The 26,611-nt window shown below is 39.9% G+C and overlaps 1 protein-coding gene across 1 annotated transcript in view; it reads right to left on the bottom strand.

Annotated features, from left to right (window-relative positions):
* ADGRA3 (adhesion G protein-coupled receptor A3) overlaps positions 1-17,188 on the bottom strand; it is a gene marked incomplete at both ends in the record, with an annotated part of 60,351 nt that extends 43,163 nt beyond the window's left edge. The window contains one exon of the mRNA XM_079534809.1: positions 16,923-17,188. Coding sequence (XP_079390935.1) covers positions 16,923-17,188 — 266 coding nt within the window. The remainder of the gene's footprint in view (positions 1-16,922) is intronic.
* Between the last annotated feature and the right edge of the window lie 9,423 nt (positions 17,189-26,611).

The following is a 26,611-nucleotide window of genomic DNA, read 5'->3' as shown; positions in this document are numbered from 1 at the left end:
TTAAGTCCACCCCTCGGTCTCTAGCCCATTTGTATGTTGCATCTCTCCCTTGATGACCTGAGGTCTCATGGGCCCACCGAGCCAGAAATAATTCACCCTTGTTCTGCCAGTCCAGGTCTATTTGAGCCACCTCAATTCTGGCAGCTCGGTCTACCTGATGGTTGTTTTGCTGTTCTTCAGTAGCCCGACTCTTGGGCACATGAGCATCTACATGACGCACCTTTACAACTATAGTCTTTGTTCGGGCAGCAATGTCTTTCCACAATTCAGCAGCCCAAATAGGTTTACCCCTTCTTTGCCAGTTATTTTGCTCCCACTGCTGTAACCACCCCCATAAGGCATTTGCTACCATCCACGAGTCAGTGTAAAGATAGAGCATTGGCCACCTCTCCCGTTCAGCGACATCTAAGGCCAGTTGGACAGCCTTTACCTCTGCAAATTGGTTTGATTCTCCTTTCCCTTCGGTGGCCTCTGCAACTTGTCGTGTGGGGCTCCACACAGCAGATTTCCACCTGCGATGCTTTCCCACAATACGACACGATCCGTCTGTGAACAGAGCATATTTCTTTTCATTCTCTGGTAGTTCATTGTATGGTGGGGCTTCTTTAGCACGTGATACTTCTTCTCCTGGTGGTGTTCCAAACTTTTTACCTTCAGGCCAGTCCATGATGACCTCTAGGATTCCTGGACGGCTGAGGTTCCCCATCCGTGCTCGTTGTGTAATCAGTGCAATCCACTTGCTCCAAGTGGCATCAGTAGCATGATGGGTGGAGGGAACCTTTCCTTTAAACATCCAGTTCAGCACTGGCAGTCGAGGTGCCAGAAGGAGCTGTGTGTCAGTACTCACTACTTCGGAAGCAGCCCGAACCCCCTCATATGCAGCTAAGATCTCCTTTTCAGTCGGAGTGTAGTGCTCTTCAGACCCTCTGTACGCCCGACTCCAGAATCCCAGGGGTCAGCCTCGGGTCTCTCCTGATGCTCTTTGCCACAAACTCCAAGTGGGACCGTTCTCTCCAGCAGCAGTATAGAGGATGTTCTTTATACCCTGTCACGTCCGTACTGGCCCTAGGGCCACAGCACGGGCTATCTCCTGTTTAATCTGTTCAAAAGCCTGCTGCTGCTCAGGGCCCCATGTAAACTCATTTCTCATTCGCGTCACATGATAAAGGGGGCTTACAATGAGGCTGTAGTTTGGAACGTGCATTCTCCAAAAGCCCACTGCACCCAGAAAAGATTGTGTCTCTCTTTTGCTAGTGGGTGGAGACATAGCAGTGATTTTGTCGATCACATCTGTCGGGATGTGACGACGGCCATCTTGCCACTTAATACCTAGGAACTGAATCTCCTGGGCAGGTCCTTTCACTTTGCTTCGCTTAATAGCAAAACCAGCACTCAGAAGAATTTGGATCATTCGCTCTCCTTTTGCGAAGACTTCTTCTGCTGTATCGCCCCACACAATGATGTCATCAATGTACTGCAGGTGCTCAGGAGCACTGCCCTGTTCCAATACAGTTTGGATCAACCCATGGCAAATGGTTGGGCTGTGTTTCCACCCCTGGGGCAAACGGTTCCAGGTATACTGAATGCCCCTCCATGTGAAAGCAAATTGTGGCTTACATTCTTTGGCCAAAGGAATGGAAAAGAAGGCATTAGCAATGTCAATGGTGGCATACCATTTGGCCGCTTTTGACTCCAGTTCATACTGGAGTTCTAACATGTCCGGCACAGCAGCACTCAGTGGGGGTGTGACTTCATTCAGGCCACGGTAGTCCACCGTCAGCCTCCATTCTCCACTGGCTTTACGCACTGGCCATATGGGGCTGTTAAAAGGCGAGTGAGTTTTGCTGATCACCCCCTGGCTCTCTAGCTGATGAATTAACTTCTGAATGGGGAGCAAAGAATCCCTGTTGGTGCGGTACTGTCGCCTGTGCACCACTTTTGTAGCAATCGGTACGTGTTGCTCTTTTACTTGCAGCAGCCCCACAACAGATGGATCTTCTGACAGGCCAGGCAAAACAGACAGCTGCTTAATGTTGTCTGTGTCCACAGTAGCTATTCCAAAGGCCCATCGATACCCTTTAGGATCCTTGAAATGCCCCCTTCTGAGATAATCAATACCTAGTATACATGGAGCCCCTGGGCCCATCACAATAGGATGTTTTTGCCAGTCCTTACCAGTGAGGCTTATCTCAGCCTCCAACACAGTCAATTCTGGAGAGCCCCCAGTCACTCCAGAAATATGGATTGATTCTGTCCCTTGGTGACTCGAGGGCATCAGAGTGCACTGTGCACCAGTGTCCACCAGTGCCTTATATTTCAGTGGTTCTGATGTGCCAGGCCATCGAATCCACACAGTCCAATATACTCTATTATCCCTTTCCCCCCCCTGACTGAGGGCAGGGCCCCCCTATTCATTACCTGTGGTAACTGGAGCAACTGCACTGGTGGTTGATCTGCTTTGTAATTCTTTCACCCGGGCTCGTAGTACAGGAGTAGGTTGACCGTGCCACTTCCCCATGTCTTCTCCATGGTCACGTAGGTAATACCATAAGGTAATTCGCGGTGTATTACCCCTTACTTGAGCCGGAGAGCGTTTGCTTCTAACAGCTGAGATCTTTGATGGTGCACGTGAGAAGGAAGGTTCATTGTCTTTAGTTAGGTGGGCTTGCATACATTTTATCATCTCCTTCATCACCTTCATATCCTTCGATAGACTCTTTTGATTATCCTGATCTTCATCAAGCGTCTCTGATACTGCTACAGGTTTGTCACGGTTAATCAGTTGAGACACTTGCTCCGTCATCATTCTTGATATAGCAGCAACGGCAGCATGAATTGGGGACAGCAATTGTTCGTAGTTTTGGAGCATAACAATTAATTCATAAACTAAGGGCGTTCTCTGTTGTTCGTTGAATCTGTCACACGCTGACATTAGTGTAGAGGCATATTTGTCCGGTGCTGTTGTCATGATTTTCTGCCATATCTCAGGCGTTGTCCTCATTTTTTCAGGGTCGCGGTTTTGGTGTGGGTGGTTAGGAACAAAGTCAGGGTCATACAACATTTCCACCACGCCTATTTCCCTCAAATACTGGATACCCTTTTCCACTGTATCCCATTTTTTCATCGCAATCTTCAAGCCATTTTTGAAGGGATACTTTTCCTTCACGGCTGTTAACACTCGTTCCCAGAGGGAGGCAGCCTCATCCGAACACCGACTAATTCCTCTATCAATAGCTGGATCTCTGGCAATGGCACCTAGTTGGCGAGCTTCGTTACCATCCAGAGACAAGCTATGGGCCCCACTGTCCCAACAGCGAACCAACCAGGAAACAAGAGTTTCATTCGGGCGCCGTGTAAACTCCTTTCTTGAACCTTGGATTTCAGTCATCTTTAGAGGCCGGCGAGTAGTAATAGAGACTTCCTCTTCATCACTCTCTTCTGCACGTCTCTTAGTTTTCCCTTTTGCCTTTCGCGATGGTGGTGGTTCTGAGGAGGGCCCCTCGCCTGGATCTTCCTCCACCTCCTCCTCCTCTTCTTCTCTTTCTCGTTCAAGACGCGAAGACACTCGTTTCCATTTCTTGCCCTCCACAGGAGCAACTGGTATTGTTACTGGTGTCTCCTGTGATTGATTAGATTTGACTTGGGGATTTTCCCCTTTGGCTTGAACCTCAGCTTGGAAACTCTCTCTCTCCAGAATGGTATTATATAGGGCACGGTAAGCACAAGCCAAACCCCAAATAAGTTGTACCTCCTTAGATTTATGTAAGCCGCATAGTCCCTGACTCAAATACTGGCTTAGTTTCTCAGGATCCCACAGGTGTTCAAGAGTAAAATCCCATGACACTGCGGGTCCCCATGCTTCTAAGACCTTTCCTAAACCTCTCCATATTCCCTGCCAGTCATCATTCTCTAGTCTTGGAGCAGACTCCTTCCCCTTATTACGAATGAATTGGAATACATTCAGGAGAATTGATGACACGAACAACAACAACAACATGAGTATTAATTCAGGATTCAAAAAACGTTTGACAAACCGAGAAGAAAACCCGGAGACTGGTCTGAACATCGTGTTGTTTGTAAAATTAGCTATTCCATTTGGGATGTAGTTGTTTGTGAAATTAGCCATTCCTTCTGGGACGTAAATGTCAAAATTCAAATCATACCACATTGCAAATAGGTAAAACATAGGTGTCTCCATCAGTGCCCTCAGGTAGTTATATATGAACGCAATTCCACAACACATAACTGTGAGATGGATTATTGGCCAGTAGGTTGTGAGTAACACCATTGCTTTTAATCCTTTACCCAGCACCCCCAGGATAACGAGTGGGTTCATTGCTGGTGCTTGCTAAAAAGAGGTTAATGAATTGAAGCTAACAAGAGGAGGGAAAAAAAAAAAGGAAAAAAGGAAAAAAAGGCACTACCCAGACTAAGTAGTGCTCAAAGTTTACAAATATCCCAGAACACTGGCGGTACGCCTAATCTTTCAAGGTCAGGTTTTCCAGCACAGAAACTTGAACTACTGATAATGCTCCCTAACAAAGCTCTCTAAGAGCAGAGAGAAAAAAAAAAAAAATCGTTCTAAAAGCTAAAAAGCAGCGAGCCCCACGTTGGGCGCCAAAAATCTGTCACGGAGTTGACCAGATCAATCTATGTCCGTGACAGGGGCAACAGGCCTCTGCCCTCCCCCCCCACCCCAGTCCCACAAAAAATGGGAAGGAAGGAAGGGAGGAAAAGAGCAGCGGCAACAATCTATGGAGGAAAACTTATTTTACTATAATATTGGAATACAAGATAACACAATATATACAATTTAATTGAAATTAAGATTAATAAATCAGACAAGATGAGAGAGAGAGAGAGTTCCCGGAACCAAGTCAAACCTGAAAAGCTTGGAACAGCTAGGAAAGCACCCTCCAGCACCCACTGCCAGGCAGCAAGAGAGCGCCCCCCCCACCCGGAAGGGCCAGATCCCGTGACTGCTGTAATGTACAGGGATAGGTACCTGGGATTGGGCATTAACACTTTAATACCCCGTACACTACATGATGTTTTGATGTGGAATACTGAAACCCAAAGTAAAAACAAACAAACAAACAAGAAACATAGAACCATGACACACTGCTTCAGCACTAACAACTGCCACTAGGAGATTTTCTCCACTCTGCTGCACCTTTCAGATCTCCTTCACAGTAGCAATAAAAACAAACACACCTTCCCTCCAACGCATAAAATTCATTATCTGATGACAAGGTTTAGTACTTCTAAACACAACAAGAATAAGATGAAACTAAAATACAGGGATACCTTCTATGGAAACAGCATCATTTTGACATAGCCATATATTACGCTGAGAAATCTGGAGAAGAAAACTACTTACAGACTGCCACAAGCATCTACAGTTTCAACAAACAGCGCAGGCAGCTTTTTTGTCTCAAAGCTCTGGCTTTGAGTCAGTATCTCTTAATCACACACATGTACACAGGATTTAGACAGCTGAACAATTTTTGTGAAATTCTGTAAGAATCTTTCATTCTAACAGGATGAAGGTGGTTTGAAAATTCTTGAAGTTAGAACTGAATCAGTCAACGAAGGTAACAGTTCTGATGCTTAAAGGAGATTCTACCTTTTCTCCTTTGCCAGTTACACCACGTATTTCTGCAGTTGATCTCAAGTATCTCGGGTGCCCAATGCGCCATAAGCAATGATAAGCTGCAGAAACACCCAAGCATCTTTCAGACACTAATTTACACATCTACTACATAAGCATGATCATCACAGCATTCCAAACAGCCAGTCAGTCCTGGATGAAAATTGATCACAGCAATGGATGGAAAGGTAAAAGTGTAAGAAAAACGCTTCTTTTTAAAAGTATACAAAAAAATTTGCTATTATACAAAATAATTTGCTTATATTGCCTGTAGCCTGACATGCTGGTAGATGTTAAGAAGAAAAATTAGCTAAAATTGCCCCTCGTCTGCTTCTGTGATAACCTAAATGACACAACAAATAACATATATACACACACACTCTGCAAGTTTCAAAGACAGACGTACAAATTAAAAACTCATAGGTGATCTCATCTGCATCAAAGAAGATCCAAAACAGAGCAGAATTGAAATATATATTTCTGAGACTGATGTTTGGCAAGGCAGAGTGCTGATATTTTAGTAGAAGCAAGAGAAAAATAAATAAATAAGCAAAATCTTTGGCATGGAATGCCTGAAATACTATAAATACTTCACTGAAGTGTTAAAATTAGTGCACCTTGAAGGCTTGAAGCTATTTTTACTTTTACTCTGAGAAAGGTTTCAATCTAGGCAGAAAGAGGAAATAGCAGGAAGGTACAGGATTCATTTTGCAGCCTAAACCAATCTGAACCAAGTACACATTTATTTGTGCGTCTTTCCTGGTTCCAGAAACATACACAGAAAGGAATAAAATGAAATAAATGAAGGAGCTTATGAAAAAATTTCATTATTACTTAATGCAAACAGAATATAAGGCATAACAGCAGCAGCAAAAAAAAAAAAAGCCACCACAGCCACAAATCCAATTTAGGTCTATTGTTAAAAAGAAAAAAAACCATGAGAGTTAGAAAACACCCAAGTCAACACAAGCAAGCACACTACAGTCTTTGGTGGCACAAAAATCCTCTGTATTTTAGTTGCAATTGATTTTGTTTCATAATTTAATGAACTTATTTGTGCTTTTTCAGAAAAATAAACAAGCAGCTATTTAAGATGGAACAGAAACCACTTCAAAAGTAGAAGCAACTGAGTGAACTAAATTTGTACTAAATAAAAAGTACAATTGTTTTAAAAAAATCAGCTTTCTGACATTGCCTATAAATAATAGGCCTAAAGTAGAAGCCTTTGAATATCTGAGCACTAGGTATATTTGTCTCTGGAGTGTGATGTACAAATTATAGTCAGCCTGATTTAGTATTTTCTGTGGAAGCTGTTAGTTGCTCAACCATAAAGGTTTAGTACAATAAATGATAGATTTTACAACACTCCATATAACCTAAGACATTTCATCATACTTAATGCTGTAACCGTAATCTTTAAAAAGTCAGTTTAAAACTTGCTATTAATATACTTAGTCTATACATTATTAGAAGTGTTTAGGGATGCGGCATAACACGACAAAACACCATAAAGCACTCACTTCAAAGTAGACATTTTAGATCCACTTTTACAATTCCTGTGCATTAATATACAGTAAAATGATGGGCTATTATGTACCACTTAGATACAGACAATTATTTGTGATCAATAATAACTTTAAGTTATCAGTTTAAGAACATAATTCTTCCTAAGAGGGAAGTGATTCAGAAAATACCTGAACTTTTCCATCATTAAGAAGTTTAAAGTGAAAAATCATAGAGAGAGAAATATCACTCATTCTTATCTTGTTCAACTCTTCTGTAACTAGTGACCCAACAGAAATGGAGGATTTGTGAAGAGGTTCCAATAGCCAAGCATCACCAATGCACTGTATGTCTCATAAGCTACAGATCAGATATTGGCTGTTCTTGTGTTTTGTTTGTGGTTTTGTTGTTGTTGTTGTTTTTTGTTTTGTTAAATATCAAGAAAACCTGCTTGAATCAAACATGTTTTGCTTGTCCACTACGCATCCCCTGTGTAAGAATACAAACTGGGATGTGGAACTACCACATACAAATACACTACAGCATTAACAGGAAAAGGCAGCTGAAAAGCAGGTTCTGGACAATGTCTCAAAGCCATCTTCAAACATTTCCCTTTTCCTTGGAATGAAATGGTTGCGAAGAATAACCTGAAACAAGACAGTAACAACCTTCTTCCCATAGGAAATAAAACAGAAAGGCTCCCCAACTTCTCACTCATCCGATAAACAGCGCTGAAGTTTTCCTTCATCAATTATAGCCTGGTTTGGAAAGCCTTGCTTTCACTTTACCCCAGAGCTTAGCAAAACTGCAAAGAAACTCACCTCTGACTCATTAATTGGCAAGATCTTTGGCAACAGATGCCCAACTGCTACTATGCAAAACACTTAGATCACTTATGAGCAGATCAAGTTGCTGCCATCAGCCATTTCTTTATGATAGTGCAATAAGAGGGGGGAGTAAATAAATAAAAATCAAGGCTTGTTTTCTCTTTACCTTTAGAATGAGGTAATAAACACTGTGCACAAAAAGTTTTGTCCTAATGAAACTACTACTACTAAGCCAGGAATCAGCTAGTCGGGAATACATCTCCAAATTTCACAAATGAATCCTTTCACAGTATGCTAGCTACTGAAACACACAAATCCATTAGCACAACAAAATAGTCAAGTTGGGCTCTTAAAAAGTACAAAGAATGGGAGATGGCATAAATTTAAGCTGAATGTTAAAGTAGCTTTCAGAACACAATTTAAGAGACTCAAACAGAGAGCCAGGAAGCAAAAAATAGATCATTTCATTGCGATAGTTGGATACTCTAAGGACTGGGAAAGTGGCCACTAGCAAAAATTAGGCTAAAATAACCATCTGTACTATCCTTGCTGTTGAAAGCAGTGAACCTGCAAAAACAAATATTGTTCAAAGTTTATTTTGTAGGAGCTGTGGTTTAGCAAGGACATAAAAACAGTACTTTTCAAGAGTTAGTAGTTTGCCTTCTAGAGAGTTCCTGGTGTCAAAAGCAAAGCAGCATCAAGTAATGGACTGTGCACATCACCAACAGTACTTGCTTAAAAGTAAAACCCTGGAATGAAAACAATCTACAAGCTATTACACAGAAAAATCTTTCCAAAGCCCCTACTAAAGGAGAACAAAACCAATACAATTAGGGAAGCTTAGTATTGAAGCATTTCCAAAACAGAAATTCACAACAGATAAAGAATCTCCTGTGCTATGTTATTATTATGCGCATTAGGTAATATTAAAGATTGTGAACTGGAACACAAAGAAGTAATGAAGTTATACCAAATTAAATCTGTGTCTATTTATATCTTTCCATTTTTTAACTGGAAATGTATTAACTTCATATGAAGTAAGGACTAACCTTTATTTTTCCTGCATAAACTCAGTGTCTTTAATTTATAAAGATAACAATGCACATTCCGCATGCTGCTATTCAACATGTGCCTACATGCTTTATTCACTACAGTTAAGGACAGAAATCTTGATTTCTAGTGAAATACAGTTCACATCACTGGAACAGGTAACAAAAAAATACTACATGAAAAGCATCTTGGAATAAAGAGACAAAGTAGAAGGCAACAATGAATAGCAATGCTGCTGAAAAAGATAGTACCATAGCAAGAAACTATAAGCTTCACAACCAAACCTCTCTTTCTAGTACTTAGCCTAGGTTGGAAAGCCTACCTAGGATAGAAAACCAGGAGTACAAAGCAGCATCCAGCCTTTTCCCACACTGGGTTGCTAGTCCTAAAACTAACCAAAAGCACTGGCAATCTAACCCCTGTGCCCATGACATCCTCAGAGACGTCCTCCAAGTTCTCTTCCAACCCCTCTGTATCTGTAGCATCTGCATCAGTTTGAGTTCTGCTGCAAACTCCTGCCTTACTCCCTTTCCTTCTGTTCCTTCCTGACTTTCTCTTGTCCAACAGTTGCATATTTTTTAGGATGCTCCTTTGCATTTCAGTGCAAGCTTACCCTACTCCTCCAACACCCAAATACACATGAAGCATAATAGCTCACCTTACAGGGGACACAGCACACACTAGTTTAGCCAGACTCTCTTAACTTAAGCTGCTACAGCCAGTACATTCTCTAAGTCCTATCACAGAAGCATTAATTATAGCATACGCTGTCAAACCCACAGTCTCATGTACTTATATTTCCAGTGAGTACATTACCTGATAAGAAAGTACTTTGTCTAGACATGATTTGTCTAGACATGTTTGCAGGTACTTCCTGTCAACTGCTAACACACAGACACGTTTGCAGAAGAATTTATATGCTAGCCCTATAGAACTTAACAGGTTTGGAATAGTTTAGCTCCTCGGACTGACTGCATGTGGAACCATACAGAGAAGGAAGAGCAAGCCACCCACAGAGCCAGAGCCTGGAGGTAAAGGCACGTGCCCAGCACACCTGCTTGGGCAGCAGCGTTTCAGTCAGCTGACATGGATATCACTTTCTGTTGTCAGCAGTGAGATTTTACTTCCCTGTTCCTTGCTCCAGACACTGCTGTGTCAGAAACAGCAAGTGCAAGAGGAAGGGGCTCCCATTCTCCAGCACAGAGCTGTAACACACCTACTCACTGCCAACCACAGAAAGGGGGCAGGTTTAACAAGACAATCATCACTGTTGCGAGGATTCTTTTTGAGGGCTGCTGTTGCCCTGAAACATGACTTTGAGGCAGTAGATAGGGCTAATGTCTTTCTGACAAGATGATTTCAGAAATCTGAGCGCAACTTATAAGCAAATTCTGCCAACTGCTAAGTACCAGGGTTAAATCTGTTCTGTAACAACATGGATTAATTCATAATAAATTAGCTTTTTAATCTGACAGAAAAGTCTTGTTCATCCCCTCATATGGCAACACCACGTGGACAAAACAGAAGTTTTCCATGGTACTGTTGGATGATCCATTTCCTCATGGCAACCCGTTCCTAATTTTACAAAGATTTCCTGGGTAGCAGTTCTATTTCCAAGGATTCTTGCTCACCTCTCACTAAACCAGTTGTATCCTCTTCAGCACCTTATTTACTCTACTTTCACTACTTCCAGAGCCCTTCTGATCTCTCACCTCCATAACCAACAAATGCACGCAAAGAAGCTCCCCATTCCCTCACCCCTCCCTAGCTGCCAGCCTTAGTTTCTGCTCACCCAACAGAGCTCTGGCATCCCAGACATGCAAGAGCAGCCTGGGTATCTGCAGGACCGCACTGCTTTGCGTGCTGGACATGCTCATGTCTTTGCTGAAGGAGGAGCAATGTACAGAAACACTAAGTTCAGCAAGACATTGTAGTTTTCACTGCCAAACAGCCATACAGTTACATCCAAAAGTGAAAATAAAATTCTCACTTGTTTACTATTAAAGAATTTAAGTATTTTACAACGTAAAATCTAAAAATCATTAATTACGTCCTCACAGAAAGCTAAATATGCTTTAATTACCTTCTCTGATGCTCTTGAAATTAAAACTTACTGTTGCGAATGAGAAGAAAACCTCAACTGGTTTTAATCTCCATGAGTTATTTGTACTAAGAAAGCACTTAAACAGTATAGAATTAGAAATTATAGAGATTATAACAGTGAAGGTAAAGACTAACTACTGAAGCAGTAATAATAAATCCATGAACCTGCAACATATGTGGCCCATGTGAAGTACATATGGGACCCATCACATTCTAAAAAAAAAAAAAAAAATCTGATCTTGCATCTCCCAACTCATTTACTCATTTTAAATTACAAAAATAAGATCTACAAAGTGAACAAACCTCAAGCAAAAAAGAAATGAGACATGTAGTTGTTCACTCCTCATTCATCAACGCAGCACAAAGTCTACTCCTATTTCTTCAACTCTTAATTTAACTTTACATTTAAAAGTTCTACAACTCTGTACACTTGCAGAACAAAACCAGGCATACTAGCCATGAACAAAAGATCAAAAGAAGAAAAAAAGTGTTAGCACTGAAGTTGAAAATACCAATTCTTGAGGCAAAATAGTGAATGACACATTGAAATGTACATATAAAGGGCACTGCATATATCTTCTTGGGGAATAAAAGGCTTTGGACAATTCTACATAAATATGTTAGCTGCAAAAATTAAGAAACTGGATTTTGCCTAATTTCAAAATTTTAAATTTGTTCTCAAGAATTCTGCAGAATTTACCTTTATCCTCCTCTCTACTTAGCAGTAATCAACATGAAGCTCCCATTCAAAATCTAAAAGCCTATCACATGCAACAATTGCCTACAGTTGTACCCATTATAAAAAGCCACATTTAACTTTGTCATGTATTGATTAGAAGTATAATAACCTTCTTGAAAAGGACTTAGCATAATCCAAACATTTGTATGGAAGAATCTCAAGAAATATCAGTATATATTGATGTCACCATTATTGCATGGAGGTTATTATTACCAATGACAGTCACCATATATATGGCAAATATATGAACACATGTATACAATAATCACCATATATTCACTATATACATTAAAGACTTCACTACAACACTAAAAGAAACAGCAGAACACTATACAAATTTGAGTGCCCCAGTGCACACTTAATAAATAACAAAATGATCGCAGTTATTTAGGCAGAACAAAATATTACAAATTAGAAGAAGGTGCTGCTCAAGTTGTGAGCTAAGTTTTCTTGCAACGCTCAAATATACATGGGAGCATACCTATTTATAAAAGAACACTGCACATACTCAATACTGTGTAATAACAACCCCACCCACAGTGATGAATCAGTGCTGAAATAGGATATAAAATAAAATGTTATGCGATTTTCAATGTGGATAGCAATCTTCTCAACAAGGTAAAAAAAAAATGTACACAAATAATAGGCATATACTGTATAGATCTACAAGAATAAAAGCCTAACAGAAAATGAAATACCACCAATTCTTGCAGGTTGGATGCCACTGGTAAACTGTGGCTGTGACAGTTCTCAAGTACTGCACTGTCTCCATACTGCCAGGCACTCTTGAGAAACACATATTTTGCACAGTTCACGTATCCAATGACTGAAGAAAATTTTAAGATAAATTTTAATGGGAATTATTAGCCTTTTGTGTCTTCAAAAAAATGTTATCACTGTTGAAGTTATTAGTACAGAGCACTTACAACAGTCTCAGATAGACTACATTAACAAAAAAGGGATTAGCTGTCAAGAGTACCATTCAAGTTAATAATGGAAATGTACTTTAAAAGAAAGAAGAGGGAAACTTCCACTGAATACATTTACTATGCCAGTTTTTCCTGTTTGACAATTTTTTTTTTGTAAAGGACACTTTCTCTAACACATAATAAAGGCTCTACAAAGGAAAAGAAATTAATTAACATAGTTTAGCAAAGCAACAGATGATGCGTTAAAAAAGGAAGAATATTAATAGCCATAAATATAAGTCACTGTATAATAACAATATGCTTTATTTTTAAAAACCTGAAGATTCATTTACTGCAAGTAGGAAAAAACTACTCATGTAACTACACACAGTTACTGTAATTACAGTGCAATCACATGCTGTGATAGGAGTGATTCCTTGTGATGTGAGTGATCTTTTGCTATGAAAAGCTGGGAGTTTAGGAATTCAAGTTAAAAAAAAAAAAAAAAAAGGAAAAGCTTTGAAGGTCCTTGGAAGGCCAAATAAACAAGCCCTTGAGTTGCTTAACAGATGTAGTTTGATATTCTTATATTTGGAAAGTGGGCAAAAAAATGTGATATTTTTACATGTTTCTCAATAGGAATCCAGTTAAATGTATCTTTGAACAGTTCTGAACACAAATCCAGGCTACTGTAATGGCTTGTAAATGCTAACTTGCAAGTGCAAACACTGATATTCATATGTTCCTTTCAGAGCATGTGGCTAAGCAAAGCTGTTTGCAGGTCAGTAAAGCTCCTGTTTCAAAAACATTGCTCTTCACTGACTATACATGCATTTCCTCCATTCATTTACATTCCTATAGGATAATTTTTATGTAAATCAGTGACTAAAATTCTCAACAAGGATTTTAACTTCATTGGCTTGTCTTCAGTGGGACAGCAATGTTCAACAGAAAAAGTTGTGAAATCATCAGTTGAGCTTGCATCAAAGAAACAACAGCAATGGTTATCTTATCTCAAACTTCTACTGCACAGGTATAGCATGCTCCTGCTCCTCAAACGTGAATCACGGCAATGACTTCAGTATCTACTGAAATATGGTAGACAAAGAATGAAGTTACATTCACCCAGTTATATTATCTTCACACCAAAAGCATCTCATCTGGCGGGTTAAACTACAAAGGTCAAAGCAATGTGGGATGTTCATGTAGGTACACCCTTCATTTGCATCCCAATCACTTTTTATTATATAAGGCTACAAGTCCCTTCCTTGGCCATAACTGAAGGTCAAATTTCAAGGTGAATGTGAGTAACCGCTTAGCAAAGCACTAGCTAATTCTAATTAGATTCTAAAGGAATCTCAATTTGCAGTCCTAAATCCTAAACATTACTTATTCTCCTGTACACATCTCTCCATACTTTAAAGCACTTATTTCAGTATTTTCTTCTTCAACCACAAAGCAACCTTACTTTAACCTTTATTAATTGAAATAGTTAGGGTTTTACTTTTTTCTGAATTGTAACTGCAGATTCTAAGTAATTGTAACCAGTAGTGACCTAAATTACAAGGGCAATGAAAGGTTTTGTGGCAAACAAAAGCCAGCCATTTCCTAAGTAGTGACCTTGCCAAACCTACCAAAGCCATTATTAACCACCAACTACAACAATGTGCAAGAACTGGGATGCAAACTTGTTTATCCTCATTTCCTTTGATTTTCTTTTCCTCACTTTTTAGACAGTTTTATCCTCAAAAATAGGTCAGAAGGAAAAATACGGAGGTGTAAATGCTAAATGCGCAGCAGTTCATCTACTGAAAGCGCAGGAGTTTGAACAGTGATGAGGATGGAACCAAGATTCTCAAGAATAAACACTTGAGTCCTTCCCAGCTCACTCTCAGAAAAAACAAGACACTGTTTATATAAAACTACACAAATGTCCTCATATTTAAAATTGCTTTGTGCAAAATAAGAACATAAAAGAAAATTAACTGAATTAAAACATAGCTGATTTACACAACAGTGATCTATTTTCAGCTACTTATCTCAGCAGTGATCCACTAATCCAAAAAGCTATAATAGAAGTAGGACTTATCTTAATAGAAGAATCCCACAAGAATCAAGATTCAAGATAATTCAGGGCAGTTTGACTCTAATCAGAAAACTTTCCACTACCCACCAACCACTGCAGTTCCAAGTATCAGCTTGGAGGAAAAAAAGAAAAAAAAAGTAATTTTGGAAAAAGATTAGATAACAATTAACTCAGCCACTATTAAAAAATATGTTAGTGAAATTGCACATAATGGCACAAGGCAATCCAACTCATAAATCACCAATGTTTTCTAACCAGGTTAACACTGACTCAGTACAATGATCTCAGAGATATGGAAAGTTACACCTCTGAAATGAAGAAACCTGAAAGATTCTGAAACACAACAACCACTGTGTCCACTTACTTAGAAAAACCAGAAGCATCAGTTTAATAATCTTTTAAGTAACATTTAAGTAAAATTTCAAAGCGTGCATTCACAATGATTCTATCAACATTGTTATGATACTTACTAGAGAAAACAGCAAGAAACAATGTGTTTTCCAGTTAAGTCATTTAAAAAGTTAGGAGTACTGAAGGGAAAATCTGTTTCAGAAGTAGTCATGCACTTCAAAGGCTGGTTAGAAACGAAAGCAAATAATTAATGTATGAAGATATGCTCTAGATAACGAAGGAGTATGAAGAATCAAAACGAAATGAATTCTTCCAAATTATTCTGTCACTGCAATTATGAACAAAGGTCCATTCACAGCAAGGATGCTATATTTGATATTTGCTTGTCTTTCACAGTAATCACAGCTGTGACTCCAAGCTTTTTGAATCAAAAGACCCCCACTGTCAACTTCAGCATATCATCCAGACTAATACATACTTTTATCTTTTTTTTGTGGATAATACTGTATTTTTAACAGCTAATCAGCTGCATAACACTTACAGCTAACAAAGACCGAAATCAATTTGTTGATCAAAGAGCTGTCACCTTTCACTTTTTGCTTTCCTTTCTACTTCAGAAACTTCACACAGGAATAATTCTGGTCACTTCTCACAGGTCATTTAAAAACGTTCCAATCCTTTGCACATTGACAAGCTGAGGGAAACTACTTAGGCCCCTCTTTTTTGGTCTTCCCCTTTCCCACTGACTGGCCCTTACGACTAGGGTACACATCTCACTCTAACTTCTCAAAGAAGCCCTTCCACCAGGTTTAAGTGCTGTCAAAGTTCACAAAGGCAACAGTCAAACTGTTGTTCTCAGGACAAAAGTACATAAGTTTAGATATATGGATCTGTTAGAGCATGTCCAGACGAAGGCCACAAAAATGATCCAAGGGATGGAACACCTCTCCTACAACGAAGGCTGGGAGAACTGAGGCTGTTCAGCCTGGAGACTACTCTGAAGTGACCTGACAGCAGCTTTTCAGTATCTAAAGGGAACCTTCAAGAAAGAAGGGTACAGACTCTTTAGTAGGGTCTGTGATGATAGCACAAAGGGAAATGGTTTCAAATGAAAAGAGGAAAGATTTAGATTGGGTATAAAGAAAATGTTGTTTACAATAAGGGTAGTGAGGCAGTGTAACAGGCTGACCAGAGATGTGGTGGATGTCCCATTCCTGGAGACTTCATTCCAGCAAAATAAGTAAGCATATTAAGCCAGACCCTATGCTACTGTCACTTTTCATCAACTTTCTTGCACACTACTCAACCACACTCGAGTCCTCCCACAGAAACACAGGCTCCCTAAAAAAAAAAAAAATCACAGGCTTTTGGGCCATCTCTGATGAAATTCAGTGTTACTGCATAGCTTCGGATAGCGTCTCAGGAAGAAAAGAAAAACAACTTGCAAACCCTTCCCGTGAAGAGTAACGCATTACTTAGTTTGGAATAAGCTGCACATCCTGCTGGAAACTTGTTATTCAAATGGCTGAGCTCGGATCGAGTCCACGTACAAACAGCGCGCCTGAACGTAACCCGAAGTTAGGACGAAGCTGGGAGCACGGGGACGATGCACGGCGGGGCGGGACCACCCCGCGCAGCCCCCACACGCACAGCGCTTCACGGACTTCTTTCCCAACAAAATCACCACCCCCGGGACCGTACTCACAGCGTGACCGTCCGGTTGGGCAGAGCCTCGGGAGGCAGGACATGAGCGAGCTCCAGGTTGCTGCACACCACCTTCACCTCCAGCGGGCCGCCAGCCGCCGCTTTGCCGGAGCTTTTGGGGCGCCCGTCGTACTTACAGCCCGGGGGCAGCGCGGTACCGCCGCCCCTCAGCGCCGCCACGAGAAGGAGCGCGGCCAGGAGGCGCGCGGGGCGCCGGGCACGGGGGCGAAGCGGGCGGCAGGGAACGCGGCGGAGCGGGGGCAGCATGGCGCTCGGGGCCGGGCCCCGCTCCTCCTGGAGGTGCCGGATGGGAGAGGAGCGAGGAGAGAGCGCGGCTCGCGGGCCCTCACTTAGCTCCGCGGGGGCGGCGCTAGGCGCGGCCGCAGCTCCGCCGCCATGTGGTGCCGGGGGGTGGCGGGCCGGAGCCGCCACCGCCGCACCCGCCCTCGTCTTTGTGTCGGGGCCGGGAGGACCCCGCGCGGCGACAGCAGCGCCGCCTTCCGCCGGTGTGAGAACCCCGCGCTTGTGCGCCTGCCGGGCCTCGGCCCCGCCGCGCAAGCGCCGCCGCCGTGGCGGTCCTCACCGCGCCTGCGCGTCGCTGGCTGAGGGGGCGCGGCGGAGAGGTACCGCTCTCCGGAGGAGAGGGGTGAGGGGTGCGGCCTGCGGCCTGGTGAACCTCGGGTTGCCCTGCGGCGCCTCTGTCGGCGCGGTGTGTTTCGCTGCCCGGGCGACGGCTCCATTTCTGTTCGCCTTTGGGTCCCCATCTCTCTGGGGGACGCTGGTGCTTCGTGGTCTACATTCCCCTTGTAGAGTAGTGCAGTTTGTCTTCCTGCTGCACACCTCGTCACACATTCTGAATCCGCGGTCTTCCAGGAGTTCTGCTTGCCATTGTGCTTCCTGGAAAAAGGAAACCTGGCGCCTGGATACTGCACAGCCTTCAGTGCTATAAAGTCAGGCATCTTGCAAAGTTAAACATTATCCTCATATTATCCCTGTAAAAATGAGGTAGCACTGTTACTCCCAGTTCCCCAAGAGCCAAAGGATGGGAAAAGTCATTTCGGTAACATCAGACTCAAGTGTTAAACAAAAAAAAATAGAAAAAAAAAAGAAAAAAAAAAAGAAAAAAAACCACCCAAAAAACCTTGTGTGTTTTCTAATTGCACGTTCAGGAATGCTTTTCTGGGGGTATTTAAATCATGTTTTTGCTTTTCTCTGCAGCCTGGACAGCCTGGCCCAAACACCTTTTTGCCAATAGAAGACAAAACTCTCAGTACATTGCCGCCGCTATGTCTGAGGCTAGCAGAATAACTGTTATCTAACCAATTAAGTTATAAAATCTGCCTGTGCCTAATTAAAAAAGTTCAATGGAGACTTTCCAGAGCCCATCAGAAGCTGTTGGTCACTAACCATGAATTCAAAAAGCCACAGCCTTACAGCAGAGTGCTGGCAAATAGCATCCTTCAAAATACCCATTATGACATAGAAATACAATACTCTGTATTGTCAATAACAGCTTCTAAAATGATGCTAACAAAATCTTTAATGTACATTTTCCTTGATTAACGTGGAACACCTCTGGTTGCAGCCTGCAGCCTAATAAAAGATATGGGCAAGGAATTCGAATTGTGGATGGGGCAGGTGGAACAAGGCTACAGTAACAGCATCAAAATTACTTGGGCATGTTGTAGATACTCTGTAGCTACCATGCACTTTATCTACCTTTGTGTTTTCTCATTTGTCTGGCCTCTCACAAATCAAAATGGAGCCTGTCCCACTTAATGAAGTTGTTGACCAGAATACACAGGCTATGGCTTCCTGAGCATTAACATTAATCACTGAGTCATTCAGAAGGACTGACCTGATCTGAATTGAAATGCCATGCCAAAATTACACTTGAATTAAATTAGGTCAGAGCACAAAATACAAAATTGACAATATTCATGCTCTTATGTTGCTAGTGTGCCAACTATAAGAAAATAGATATCTGTTAACTCAGCAGTATAAACTTAATTCTTCAGCTCATGCCTTTGTTTTAAACAAATTCAAACTACAGTGAAATTCTATTGGATCAGTACTTTGTATCTTACAACCCCATCACTTTTGGTCTGGCACCAGAAGTTTTAAAACGGGATATACTCTATCAAAACAAGGTCATCACATGTGAAGATCAGCATTTAGACAGGTTCTCACCACTACTTTTCATATTAATTAAGAATGTTTCCATTCTTTTTAATTTATAAATTAGCATGTTACTTGCCCTTGATTTTCTCAACTATCTGCTCTGTTCTTACTACTCCACTGAGATCACCCCTACTAAGATCTGTAATTGTGGATTGTAGTTGCAAAGCTCTTACTGTTTATAATGATATTTCTGTTTAAAATGGTACTGTTAAAACCTTGCTGTGTTTTCTGTTGATTTTTATTCTGTTTTCTTCTCTTAGTTACATTACTTCTTCAGTGAATCTGAAGTTCCTTACCTGTTTTAGAAAGGCTTGAAGATTTTAAGCAAAAGATTGTTCTTGCAGGCTTGTGCTTTTACCCTCTTTTTTCCTTAGTGCAAATACTGCAGTTCCATTCCGTGCTAAAGATTTGGAAAACCATTGTTTTCACAGTAACTTAGAAAAGCTTTTAATCCAAAACAAATGTCCCATAGGAGTCCCTTAACATATTTCAAGTGGTTTTTTTGTTTTTTTTTCCTGTTATTTTTTATTTTTTTGGAACCATAATGTACTCTTGTCAAGTTTATTAGATCACTACTTCTATATTGTAGTTGTGGTCTAAGGATGTAAGGATGAGATGATGCACTGCAGATGCTTCAGAAACCAGGAAGTCCCATTCCTCTTGGATTTCCCACACCCCTCTAGCTTTAGGTTACATATTCTGTCTCGTGGTCTACCTGTGGTAGTAATCTGATTGTACAGTAAACAGATTCAACTCAACAACTAAACTTTTTCTTTATTAAAAAAAAAAAAAATTCCTGATTTTCTGTCAAGTTACAGAGTTAAGTCAGCTCAGGACAGGATTAAAGTAGTAACTGGAGCAAGGTGAGAACACTAGCAAAGGGAGTGTAACGTTCTGCTTTAGCAGCAAAACTAGCTGGAGTATGGAATTTCAGGAAAGACAAGATTTGTAGAGGGAGGCAATATAAAATAAAAATCTTTTATTATAGAAGCTGATATATCTGGGAAAAAAAAAAAAAAAAAAAAAAAAAAAAGCAAACTGTATCCAAAACTCACAGAATATAGCCAAAATAGCAACTACTCAGAAAATACTGTATCTTTCTGCAATTTTTGATTATTTTTCTTAAACTGATGTATGGGAACTGTAGATCATAGCCTGAACCTCTGATTGACCACATGAGGCAAGCAATGAGTCAGCTGTAGGAGCACAGGTGAAGGCAATTACTGTGGGTGTACAATGTTAGTGAACATTTTTTTATTATTATTATCTTTCCACTGTGATAATCTCACTAAGCCTAACATCTGTGTGCTTATTGATCTTATAGCTGTATACTTATTGACTGTACAACTGAATTGAAGTAAACCCTCAAGTTTCTTTCCATTAATCTCATAATTTCCTGTCAGCGTTGGTAATCCTGTTATTATTGGCAGTGCTTTACTTGAGGTGACACTTAAACTTTTTTGAATGTGTCTTGCTTCCAGACTGTGAACAAGTACTCTCTGTGCTTTTTTGTTGTTTTCCTTTCCTTCATTAAATTATCCCTAATATATTTTGTTTTGAAAATTAATTTTTCCTCTCATTATGTAGTGATTGCTGGAGGAAAAAAAATAAACAACTTACCACATTTAATCTCTTCCCTTAATGGCCTGGGATATCATCAGTTATGTTTTGTTTGCTACAGCAATCGCCAAGGAAAAGGAAGGATTTGGTTGCCCTTAGCTATGTCTGCAATACTGTGGTTATTTATTATTCCAAGTAGACAGAGGTGATGATAACTGTTGGCAAATGCTGGCTTGCTGTTAACCACTAAATCCAGCAGGCATAGAGTCACCTTTATACAGCAAGTACTTCTTACATACCTGCAGGTTGTACTATTAGATTCCTGCCTCTGTTGGTTCTAACTTGGTTAGACCAAGCTCTGCTTGTGACAAAAACAGACATTACCAGGCATGTGTCTCGTTTGATGTGTTGGATACAACAAACTGGACACTGCTGTGATCGGGGGTTAGAGATCTTCAACATCAGTAATTCTATAGGATGAAGTATAGTTTTTAGATTTGTTTGAGAAATTCAGAAGAAAACTCTATTATCCTTTTTCTTTACCTAGTTGTTCTTTTAAGTAGTCACGAGTATTTCAAGAATGCTTTGGCAGAACCCCAAATGTTAGTTGGCTTGTTTGCGAACTTCTTATAGAATCTTTTTGGAAATACATAAAAGGAGACTGCTCTCGAAGTTGTTTACTTAGAAGTTGCTGGTTTTGGTTTTCAATGAATCTCAAGTTAAGTCTGAATTAGGTAGTGAAATTTAATATGCTAAAACCTGAAATATCATATGCAATTCTGTGGGGGAAAAAATGATAGCTAGGCCCTGAAGAGTTTCATGCTCAGCTTTTCCATATTTTCTTTGCCTTCAGTGAAGAAAAAGAACTATACTCAATTCATACAGGGACCTTATTCCTCCTCTGCTGTTCTAATCTACAGTTGTAGGTGAAACACTGGCTGCGAAATACAGTCTCAATGCTAAATTTTTCAAAGCAGTATATGCTGCACAGAAACATATAAAATATATTGTGCCGCTTCCCTTTACTCTATCACCACAGCCCCTGTGAGTTTGTCCCCTTCTTTCTTGTACGTTCCCTTTAGATACTGAAAAGTTGTGCTTCAGAGCCTTCTCTTCTCCATGATGAACAACCCCAGCTCTCTCAGCCCATCCTCAAAGGAGAGGTGTTCCATCCTTTGGATGATTTTTGTGGCCCTACTTTGGATGTACTCCAGCAGATTCATGTCTCTCTTGTACTGAGTACTCCACATCTGGATGCAGTACTCCAGGTAAGGTCTCACTAGCACAGAGTAGAGTAGCAGGATCACCTCCCTTGCTCTGCTGGCAACGCTTCTTTTGATGCAGCACAGGATAGGGTTGGCTTTCTGGACTGCAAGAGCACATTAATCTGCATTAATAAGCTTAGAGGCTTCCAAGCAGTAAGCTACTAATAAAAACAGAAATAAGAGTTTTCCTTCTATTCCTTGTTATACTTCAGTAAGTATTCTAATAGATATTATAATGGACAAAGAATCCAAACACACAGATCTTGGGGGAAAAACTAGCAGGGAAAACAGTAGCTGAACTTCTTTGTTACTAACACATCAGTGCTTATGGCTGAAAACTAGGAAGTGGTATTCCAAGATGAAGGTGATTATGTCTAGCCGGATAGATGGGGATTTGCACTGTTGTGTGAACAACACATGAAAGAGAAGCTGTCTGATGCTTAAGCATATGAATGGTTCAGGAGTTAAACTTCCTTAACATTAATACTTTGAAGAATTTCCTTCACTCCCAATTCTTATCACCTTAGATTTTACAGCACGTTAACTCCAGAAAAGTCTGAATTTTATTGGCTGCATAATGGTGCCTGAAACAAGAGATTCTATTTATTTCCCTTGCAAATACCTAAAATTGAGGCAGAAAACTCTGAAGGGAAAAAAGTAAAAAGGGGAAAGGCTAATATGTTTGTTAAAATAAAAAAAGCGACACTGGCCAAAGGTAAGCAGCCTTGAGCAGCACACTGACATGAGACTGTAGCTCAGTGTCCTACAACACCATGCCAGATTGTTAGAAAATGAGAAATGGGAGGATGATGAGAAGCACATCTAGGCTCAGAGGTATACCTACACTCAGATGATGCAGGAGTTACAGGCCTGTTGATGGCGACTAGTATCATGTTGCACTTCAGACAGAAGCTTGATTCTTCTTGTTACCAAGTAACCAAGATGCATGTACACCCTGTATAATATAAAGACATGGCACAGCCAGTACCATGCAGATGCAAAAAAAGCAGCAAAGGAATAGAAGCTGTAATGTGTCTTAACTATGGTGCTCTTCTGAACTCAAACCTATACCTTTCAGCAGGTGGAGCTACAGCAGAGAGTATAGCATGCCTGTCTGATCTCAGAGCTACTGCTCCTGTCATTAGAGAAGTGATCTTTGTGCCACCCTCAGTTACAATAAAAACATTGAGAAATCTGCACTAAGGCTCATAGGGGCCTTTTATCCTACTACGTTTTATCAGCAGTATTACTTTTACTTCTGGTAAGCAGCCACAAGTCATAAAACATGAATCAGTAGGAAGCATAATGAATAGCAATTAATACATCATCACAGGTTTTCTAAGGAGGACAGAAATAAGGAAAAATGCATTTTGATGTCAACAGCAAAATTTCTGGATCCTGCTTTTTGGATACTTCATCATCCTGACACCTGCTTACTTTCTTAGGCATTTTAGCAGTTAAATTATCCAGTGAAAACTTTTTACTCAAGCAGACCTCACAGACTTTTCACATTTTTGTTGATTTTGAAACTGCTGGATTTTATCTTGATAAACATAGCAAAATAAATGCATCCCATGTTCTGCTTTGCATTTCCCTGAGACATTTTCAGCTGAGATTTAAGTATTTAATTTAGACTTCATAAAACTGTTAAAATATACAAAATAAATAGCAACTACACACTCAAACATATTTGCAGAGTACTGTGGCTATGCAATAGGTTCATATCAAATTCACAATTATGAATCTATTATATAACTTTTAATCCTTTGTGAATTAATAATCAGTATTCAAATAACATACATTAACTGTCCTATTAAATCTAAATTAATTGTGGTTCAGGGAACATCAGTTTAAAAGGTTACCTATTTTCCCAGCGGATCTGATCTTTGTTTCATATTTTTTCATTAAAATTAGCGTTGAAGACTGAGTATATGTGTTTCATTTAGAATAGTTACTTACTGCTGTGAATCATGGTCTGCCAGTCTCCTTTGCTATCAGCAATATTTAAGATTCGCTCATATTTCCTTCCATCATCACTAGCAGTACCTGGAGATAACAAAATATCACACATTTGTTTAGGAAAGTTAGTCCCTTTTGACTGAAGGAACTGACATTCATCAGATTGCCACAATACTTGAGTATCCATTATTTTACTGTGAATTGTGCATATTGTGAATTTAATAAATGACCATCTCTCAGAATGAAGTGTAAGACTGAAAATCTACAGAATCATTTTCCCCTCTAAATGAGTAGGGATCACCATAGAATTGATCTACTAGTAATTTTATCCCTTGCAGTATTCTGAATAACAAATTTGAGTAGATTTTGCTTTTGCTAAAGGACTGCTTAGCAATGAGCAATAACTGGTGTCAGTTTTGATCTGTGGACCAAGATGTTTCATTGGAGAAAAGAACAAGATTCGTTGCAATTAATGTTAGTTGTTGTATCATGTGATCTAACTTATACTAAGAGAAACTACTGAAAGCCTGTATTGACCTCAATAAATTGTATCCAATAGAAGCACTCTTAAAAAAAAATGCTTGTCAGAATACCCAGAGCTAGAGAATTCATTGCTTCTCTTGGTAAAGTATTCCCTTCTGGTTGCTCAGGTCATTATCTTGTTTTGTACAGGTTCTTATCCAAGTTCCATGCAAGCGGATGTGCTGCAACCCTAAAGGATCCAAATTGCTACCCTGAACTTCTTATCCATCATATCATGCCCCATCATTTATTTCCCAACTTAGAATGAAAATATTGCAGAATTTTCTAGAATGAAGTCTCTCATAAGAGACACTAGAAACATCTGAGCTTAAGGAAACTTTAGGTGTATTATTTATTGAAGACTGAACCCAAATAACATGTATCCTAATGTTAATGTGTAGCTCAGGTTTCTTTTAAACCAGAATTATGTTTGATAAGGTGTTACAGCACTCTGTGAAAAATTATATCTATGAAGTTAACTCAATCATTCAAACTTTGTGTCAAGAAAGAATGAGCTCAAATGCACTTAGGAGGTGTACTTAGAAAATGGCAGATGTTAATTTAGAATTTTTTTCCTGTTGAACAATTAAATTGCATGTTGACTTTTGCTATGCTTTTCCAGATTAAAAGTTTGCACAGGTCATAATGCTTTGAATACTTTCACAACAGTAACACTGCATCTGTTCTCTGAAATTTTTTCAGCTTTGAAAGACATATTAAAGTGAACTTCTCTGAGTAAGAACTATGCTTAGCAGTCTCTTCTTGGAATCTCAGCTGCAAGATAATTGAACATTGCAAAAAAAAAAAAAGAAAAGAAAAGAAAAGAAAAATGATGTGTTTTATAGATGTTTGACATTCTTCATGGTCACAGTAATGAGTTGAAAACAATTGTGTTCTTTTCACAAACATGAGTCTTCCAAATACAAGATATGTAGCCTTGAACTGCATTTTCTCCATTCCTGTGCTGGCCTGTTATGTTTGTCCATTAGTTGCTGTTTTGCAGCATTTTACAGCTGAGCTGTATTCATTTAAGTTTGCAATACTGTGTTGTAGATTTTCCTCTCGCTGCATGCCAGATGTGTCAACTGACTACCTGTTGCTGGCAGAGAAAGTCACAAAGCAGGATGGAAGATGGCAGGATTGCTGTAAAAAAACCAAACCAAAACAAAAAACAACAACCAACCAACCAAACAAAAACATTCCTGAAATGCTGGTTGGCATTGAGCTTGTGTGGCTAGCTTCAGGTTTGATGCATAGATCTTAATACTTGCTGCAGGAGTAAAACAATGTTAGTGAGACATCTTCCACAATTCCCTCTAGGGTTGTGATCAGCCTGTGTGCTCCTTCCCATGAAAGCTGGATATTGAGGGAGCTAATGATACTAACTTGAAAGACTATGAGCTTCATAACCTTGTCCAGTCTGTGAAAACAAGGGGTGTTTAAAAAGAGTTCAGTTGTGTTAGCTAAAGGAGTAATATAGACAGATTTACCACCCTGTAAATTGTTTAGCTGTTTGCAGCTGAGCATTGAGTTTAAGGCCAGTATCGCAAGAGCTGATGAGATTTAAGTAAGAAATGTTTTTGTGGATCAGTCTTCAGCTACTTAAGAACCAAATATTTTATATTACTCTGCCCTTTTAAAACAGTACCCATTTTCTTTGTCTTGATAGGACTTAATTTTTCTCTCACATGAAGCCAAAGATTACATCACTTCTGGCTCTTGGCATGCTATTTCTTACTGTTGTAGCTCCAGCTCCAGTTTGGCTAGAGCAGTGATCTTTAATTTCAGTTGATTCATGATCCAAAAATAATAAGCAAACAGCAGTGTCAACATTTTACTTTGAACTGAACACATGCTTGCAGAAAACAAAAAGCACAGGCAACAAGAGAAGGTATGGCCTTGTGAGACAAAAATGGAATCTACTTCTCTTGTACAGTTTGAGTACAACTTGCTCCTTTTCTCACTGAAGTCATTTATTACTCAAACTAGATTTTATTAGTCAAACGTTAGTGTTTATTGCTTAGTTCAAAATCTGCCTTCAATTATTTATATGCCTCTGGAAACCAATAAGGATTGGGGTTTAAGTTATATCAAAATTTTAAAGAAGAGAATAAGTGAGGGGTGAGGAAAGATTAAGAATTATAGGCCACTAAATTTAACTTCAATACCTGACAAATAACTAGAAGAATTAGCAAAGCAAGAG

Source organism: Tetrao urogallus (genome assembly GCF_951394365.1).
Source record: "Tetrao urogallus genome assembly, chromosome: 4".
In the NCBI taxonomy this organism is placed as follows: Eukaryota; Metazoa; Chordata; class Aves; order Galliformes; family Phasianidae; genus Tetrao; species Tetrao urogallus.
The sequence above is the reverse complement of the archived record's forward strand: the minus strand, read 5'-3'. Positions and strand labels throughout refer to the sequence as shown.